Below are 7,096 nucleotides of genomic sequence, written 5' to 3'. Positions count from 1 at the left end.
TAAATCAAATCACCTTTGACCCAAACTCTGAGCTGTAATTTTGTTGCTCAGCTTCTTGGTCCCGAAATTAATGTAAATCTTTACATTTGTAATTTTACTTGCAATGCCAACCCACCCACACAGTTTGCAAATGACTGCTCTTAGAAACTATTCACTTACAAGTGTGTTAGATATTTTAAAATGTTCTCTGGAAGGATTAAATCACCTAATCCCAGTCCTTTCACAGATTCTGCTTCATGTAAAAATGATGGAGCCAGAGAACATTGAAAGTGGAAGGGACTTTAGAGGAGAAACTAAGACTCTGATGTTAGAACTGACTGGCCCCACTCGGTGACCAAAGCTAAAACCCGAAAGGAAAGTACTGGTTTCGGGTTTAAATAACAGGTCACACTTAGAAATCCTTGTTCAGAGTTCAGAAGCTACCCCTTTCCCACCTTTCTGCCTCCGACAGCATCTGAGAGTCCTGGTACCCCAAGACTGACACCCGTCTAAAAGGATCATGCCATTTTGGATGCAAGCAGTGAGAATATGATTCAGATAAAAATAAATCAGCTATTATTCCAACAATATGCATTAAATTTTTGGATGGATATACAAGAAACTGCTCATAATGGTTACTTTTGAGGAGAGGGGCTGGGGATGGGAAAGGCAGGACAGGCAGATATTTGTTTTTCATTTTATATCTTTACTATTTGACTGATTACCAGGTACAGATATTAACTGTTTTCAAAAAGCTGAAAAACGAAATAGAAAGACTAAGCTCACAAACTTCACAGGAGAAATGAAATTTACCCCAGTAACACCAACGCTTGAAAATCTATCATCTAATATGGTACTTTAAATTTTTTTCTAAAGTATCCAGGATACTTTAGAGGCTGAATGGGTCCTCCCAAAGGTCTGGGGGCAGTACCAGAAATGGTCCTCTGTACGCAAGAACTCTCTTTTCCCCTTATGTTTTTAAAATGCATTGAAATTGTGCAATAGACTCTCTAACATATCCGCATCTCTTTTAATACAAAAATAATGGCTTAAATGACTTACCATCCACGACAACTGCTCCTGTGGGGAGACACCCCTGGTTTCTTTCTTTGGCGGTCCAGCGGTCCGGCGGTCCGCTGCCCCCGCAGCACACTGCCTCCAGTGACTGAGTGGAGAGGCCTCTGGAATGGGAAGTGCGGCTGTGCGCGAGCTGACCTGTATTCTGGCTCTCTCACCTGGAATCAGGCTCCACGGATCCTGTTATGCATTGAATAGTAACAAAACAGCAGCATAAATTAGGGTGTTACTAAGATTGTGTACCATCAATGGTCGCATGGGCATAATGGGCATAATGAATTCTATAGCACTATCCTGCACAGCTTGGACAGAGATTAAAACCACTTTGTCTTTAAATTAAATTTCAAAAATCATTGAACAACAAGAATAGAAACAACAGAAAAAAACAACTACCACCTCATCTATGTCGGCCACCCAATTGCAGGAGGCACCACTTCTTGCTTTCTGATCATTAATGCCTGGTCCTAGGTTTATTTTAATAGCTGCAGCTCAGTGAGTCCACATCTATTGTAATAACCATAAAGGATGCTTGGGTTCTCTTGCATTGTGGTTTGCAGCCTTAACTTGCAGCCTTTCAGGGTCAAAATCTATAACTGAAAAAATCCTAAACTGAAGTTTATTTTATAGAAATTCTACACAATATGGTATGTCTAGACAGTCACAGAAAAAGAAAAGGGGGCTTGAATTTATTAAGTGGCACTCTGCTTGGGCAAAATGGATGCCTAATTATGAAAAACTCTAGTGATGTGCTTACTAGATACCAGGTGCCATACTTATTGCTCTAAACCTTTATGTTCCTTAACCCTTACTCACAGCACCCATAGGAAATATGGCTGGCACTATTATATCCCCACCTTACAGATGCGGAAACTGAGACTCGGAGAGATTAAGTGACTTGCTCAAGGTCATACAGCTAGGTAAGCAGCAGAGCCAGGATTCAAATCCAGGTACTTCTGATTCTGGAACCCCTGAAATCTTAATTGCCTCTTAATAATTATCATAGTTACCATTTATAGAGTGCTTATAATGTATGTAGTAGGGTAGATGCTTTGCATAAATTATTTAATCCTTGCAACAGCCCTCTGAGGCAGGCATTATTATCCTCATTGTATAGGTGAGGAAAACTGAAACTTACAGAAATTAGGTAACTTGCCCAACAACACAATCAAGTGGCAGAATCCAGGCCTCTCTGATACCAAAAAAAAAAAGTTTGGGATTTTTTCAACAACTTTATTAAGATCTTTAACATATAAAAGTTATACATATTTAAGGTGTACAACTTGTTTTGATGATATATGTACACATTGTGAGGAGTTAACAACTAAGATACACTACAATTCAGATTAAAGATCTAGGGTCCCCTGGGTATTGACGCATGCTATGCAGACCCCTGGTGAGTAGAATTTATAACATGCTAGCAGGTGTGATGTTCCTTAGGAATGAGTTTTACCTGCGCACGAGAATCACCTATCATTTTCTACTTTTAAAGTTGTGGCTTGACAGGCATGATGCTTTATTCACAAATCACGTGTTACAGGCAAAATCCATTGGATTTCTGAGGCTTAACAGGTACAGAAATTACAAACATTGTCATATGGATCCCAAATAAGGGCTTATTAAAAAAAAACCATAAATGTCCTCCATTGACTGGATTTATTACAAAATGCAAATACATTTCCTCTTCGTAAAATGAGTTTTGAGGTCATGGCAGTTGTCTAGCTCTCCCTGTAATCTTTAACAGCAGTACACTCTCAGCACTGCGTAACTGTGCCAGCTCTAATCCTCTGCTTTGAATGGGATTAAATTAAAATGGGTTGAGCCAGGTGAAGTTGGATGAGGGAAAGCAACTGGACAAAAATTATTACCTTATTTATAGTTTATAATTCTTTTTGTTTGATGAGATGAAATTCACATAACCATTTAAAAGTGAACATTTCAGCTTGTATTTCTTGATTAATAACCACAGGACTAGGAAAGGTGGGTACATTTTACTTTTTGGAGAAAGCTCATTCAGCTATGACCACCCACAGGCCATGGACCAATGCTTTTTGGATGCAGTGGGCCTGAATTTCATTTTGCTAATGTATTGGGAATGTTGATGGGTCATACAACCAGGCTATTCTTTGGTAAGTGGATGGCTAAAGATTGGTTTTAAAAGAAAGCTCTTCTTATCTCAGGAGGTCTCATAGCATTTATTAAACATGCATTTACTCAAATGTAGCACTTACTAAATTATAAAATATATTTTACAGGAAATAAACCACACACAAAATTATATTTCAGATATTTATTTCTTCAATTGTATTATTTATTAGGAGTGACTGAAATAAAAAATATAATTGAGTCCCATCATTATCATGATCATCATGGAAATGGCTTTAGGAGAAAACTGGTCAGATGAATATTATTGCTTCCCATTTTCAACCGGTAAAATAGTTGCCATTGATAGACAGTCAACAGTCTGTCAAGAATGCTCAAGGTATGTTCCATAATACAACAAACATGCCTGTTCACGGCGGGGGGGGGGAACTAGGAAATAACTTATGTGAACTTCTTGATTTCATCATACAAGACAAGCACAAAAGCACCACCCATGCCTCTGAGAACATTGGACCATGCACCCTTGAAAAAAGCTTTGCCTCCTTCATCACGAGCAATCTTCCTCCAGCAGTCAAGTGTGCCTGTGTACATGATATCAGCTGCAAAGGATAAAGACATGGAGTTAGCGACTGAAGGCTGATGAAAGTCCTAAAATTTACTGGACTGTTAGTTTTTTTTGAAACTCAAGATTTACACATCAGCGTGGGCAACACTGAAATATTAATGCTGTGCCTAGAGAACAACAGTATGTAGACTACCCACTGGACTAACCTCTAATACCATATAAGCACCCTCATTCATAGGCATCTAAAGGGCCTGCTCCAAGGCAACTGTGCAGCAGACACAATCAACCCCCTCCTGTGATCTGAACAGACTGCTGTTTTTCAAGTCAGGCATCACTAGTTTATGCCTATGCCCCATGCCCACGTCTTCATCTTCTGCTCAAATGGAACTTACTCCCTTTGCGCCCCGACTGCATCATCATGCGGCGGCGCACAGTGTCAAACGGATAGGAAGTCAACCCAGCCACTGCTGTGACAGACTGTGCAATCATCCAGCTGATGAAGATGTGAGTATTCTTGGGATCTGGAAGCATTCCTGAGAATAGGAAAGAGAGACCTTTACAGAAAGCAGTTTTATTGACTTCTTTTTGATGTTCCCCCTGACATCTCATCTGTATACAAGGGTTGTACTGGATGACCTTGGCTGCTTTCAGCAATTAAAAAAAACACCTTTCTGGTTCCTGGAAAATTAGGATGGCATAATGATCTTTTAAATTGCCTCATAAGAACACAGCTTCAAAGCACAAAGCAAACTTACCCTTTGCAGTGTCATAGATACCGAAGTAGGCAGCTCGATAGATGATTATACCCTGCACAGACACATTAAAGCCTTGATACAGGCCTTTAATTCCATCAGATTTGTAGATCTTAGCCAGGCAGTCACCGAGGCCTTTGAATTCCCTTTCAGCTCCAGCTTTGCCCACATCAGCTGCTAGACGGGTACGGGCAAAATCAAGAGGATACACAAAACACAAGGAAGTGGCCCCAGCAGCACCACCTGATGCCAAATTCCCAGCAAAGTAGCGCCAGAACTGGGTTCTCTTGTCTACACCACCCAGGAAGATCTGCTTGTATTTATCTTTGAAGGCAAAGTTGAGAGCCTGGGTAGGGAAGTATCTGATGACATTGGCCAGGTTACCACGCCAGAAGGACAGGACTCCCTGCTCCTTGGGGATACGAACCACACAGTCTATAATGCCCTTGTATTGCTTATCTGCGGTGATTTGCTTGCTGGCATGCTGCACCTGACAGACAAGAAAGAGGCCAACAGGGAGAGTTATAACCATGGAGAAGGGGAAAGGGAAGGAAATATATCATCTCAAAGCGATTTAAGATTAGCTCCTACCCCCTAGATCTAGTCTTGTGTATCACAGGCTGCACCCTTCTAACCCTCTGACGCTGTCACAGGTGGATGTGGTGATCTACACCGTTAGGGGCATTATGTCTCCACCCCTTTGGGTGGGGAGGTGGCACCCTCAAGCGGACCCGTGACTTTTAGACCTAGGAGAAAGGTCAGAATCAGGTTCAGAGGCATTAAGGCGAGTCCCACGTTGGGTGCGGTCACCTTGGTGACCAGAGCCTACGCCTCAATTCTCCGGAGCTGATTCCGTCCCACTCGTCCCCTAGAGGTGAGCCGTGGGCCACCCCAAGGCGTCTGTCGGGGTGCGCCCTATAGAGCCATAGGGCCGAAGCGGGAAGGCGCGCGACTCAGGCAAGCAGGCCACGGGACGCACCGGCGGCTGCGCGGAGGCGGACGCAGCAGGCACACGCGCTTCCCGGTGCCGGCTTCCGGCCAGGCGGGGCTGGAGCGCGGCCGCTCGACCCGCCGCGTGGCCTCTTCAAGGCTGTGATCTCCTTGCCGCGACCTTGAGGTCTTCGGTAAGGTCAAGTGTTCCTTTTTCTAGTGCCGGCTTTCAGGCTTCGCCCTTGACCCCAAGGCCCGGGGACACAACAAATCCCGGACTACCCCATCCGAGTTTGCGGCCTCCCGGATACCAAGGCCCCGGCCTTCGTCACCTTCCTCCGCCCCCGACCCCTTCCTAGATCCGGAACTTCAGGTCACTGAAGCACCTCCCTTATGTTTGCCTTTTGGTCCGCCTCTGGGACACCCCGGCCCTCACACTGCCACTTCGCCTAGCCTGTCTAAAGAGTTCGCCCCCCTCCATCCCTGGGGCCCTGCTTTCTGCGCGACGCCCTCCCCCGTCACACACCCCCACCTTCCTGGTCGGGCTTTCAGACCCCAGGACTTACTTGCAGCAGCAGTTTGACCCGTTCGATGGGCGCTACCGCCGTCTTGGAGATGGCCGCGGCCACTCCACCTGCCAGGAAGTCCTTGGCGAAGGACACAGCGGCATCTGTCATATTGAAAGGGAAGAAGAGGCGAGCTACTGAAAGACCGAGCTACGAACCGGCTGGGACTCCGGGCTCTGGGGCGGAGCGAAGCAAATGGCCGATTTATATACGCGGAGCCGGCGCCTGGGTGGCCGGCGTCGGGGGCGGGCCCAGCGGGCGGCGCGCCTGGCTGCGGGACCGCTGAGTGGCTCTGAGCTTGGGGGAGGGGAGAGAAGCCGCACAGTCGGGCCAGGACACCTCTCCGCTGCACCCAGGTTGTCCGCAGCACCTCACATGGCAGGAGGGAGGGGCGGCCCCAGGGAATGCCCAGGATCCGGACTGTGGACCCTGGGAGAGGCCTGGGAGCTGGGAGGGACGCTGAGGTCACCATGTACCTGGACAAAAAACTCTGGAGCAGTTCCGGGACGAGGGTGAGTCGCAGGATTTAAAGGGATGCCAAAAAGAAACAAACACAGTAATCAAGATAAATAATATTTCATGCAATATTTAAAATTTTTTCATACAGGAAAACTACGACCCGCTGGACAGTCACCTGTTTTAGTAAATAAAGTTTAATTGGAAGCCCCAAGCCTGGGATTATGGTGAGACAGGGTCATGCAACTGCGGGGTACGGTGGTCAGGGGGAGGGCCATTTGTTCCTCATGGATTTTTGCATCACTTTTGAGTTCTCAAAATAGTGCATTAAAAATAATTGACTATATCATCTTTTCTTACCACCGAATAGTATTCCATTGAGTATATATACCACAACTTCTTTATCCATTCATCTATCAAAGGACATTTTGATTGTTTCCATGTCTTGGCCACCATAAACAAAGCAGCACTGAACATTGGAGCACACGTGTCTTTATGGATAAATGTTTTCAGATTTTTTGGGTAGATACCCAGGACAGAGATTGCTGGGTCATATGCTAATTCTGTTTGTAATTTTTTGAGGAACCTCCACACTGCCTTCCATAACGGCTGCACCAGTCTGCATTGTCACGAACAGTGTATGAGGGTTCCTTTTTCTCCACAGCCTCTCC

At 45.2% G+C, this 7,096-nt stretch overlaps 1 protein-coding gene and 1 long non-coding RNA gene across 2 annotated transcripts; one reads left to right on the top strand and one right to left on the bottom strand.

Moving 5' to 3' along the window:
- Positions 1–3,328: 3,328 nt before the first annotated feature.
- SLC25A5 (solute carrier family 25 member 5) lies at positions 3,329–6,191 on the bottom strand. Its single transcript, XM_019717047.3, has 4 exons — positions 5,970–6,191; positions 4,477–4,963; positions 4,114–4,254; positions 3,329–3,755 (listed from the first exon to the last, which is right to left on the bottom strand). The coding sequence occupies exons 1-4, from the start codon at positions 6,078–6,080 to the stop codon at positions 3,598–3,600; spliced, it is 897 nt and encodes a 298-aa protein (XP_019572606.1). The 5' UTR covers positions 6,081–6,191; the 3' UTR covers positions 3,329–3,597.
- A 137-nt stretch (positions 6,192–6,328) lies between these two features.
- Positions 6,329–6,771, top strand: LOC141569617 (uncharacterized). The gene is made up of 2 exons (XR_012493310.2): positions 6,329–6,481; positions 6,577–6,771. It is a non-coding gene; the product is annotated as an uncharacterized LOC141569617 (long non-coding RNA).
- Positions 6,772–7,096: the final 325 nt, after the last annotated feature.

The sequence above is a fragment of the Rhinolophus sinicus genome, chromosome 18 (genome assembly GCF_057876585.1).
Source record: "Rhinolophus sinicus isolate RSI-liver-muscle chromosome 18, RSI-T2T, whole genome shotgun sequence".
NCBI classification, from domain to species: domain Eukaryota; kingdom Metazoa; phylum Chordata; class Mammalia; order Chiroptera; family Rhinolophidae; genus Rhinolophus; species Rhinolophus sinicus.
Note: the sequence above shows the minus strand (reverse complement) of the source record. Positions and strands in the feature narration are given on the sequence as shown.

Bases quoted from the DNA above. Each gene is read 5' to 3' on its own strand.
- SLC25A5 (XM_019717047.3), bottom strand. From the start codon at position 6,080: ATGACAGATGCCGCTGTGTCCTTCGCCAAGGACTTCCTGGCAGGTGGA. The intron at 4,255-4,476 runs GTAAGTTTGCTT...TCCTATTCTCAG, and splicing joins TATCTATGACACTGCAAAGG to GAATGCTTCCAGATCCCAAG. The intron at 3,756-4,113 runs GTAAGTTCCATT...TATCCTTTGCAG, and splicing joins GCAGTCGGGGCGCAAAGGGA to CTGATATCATGTACACAGGC.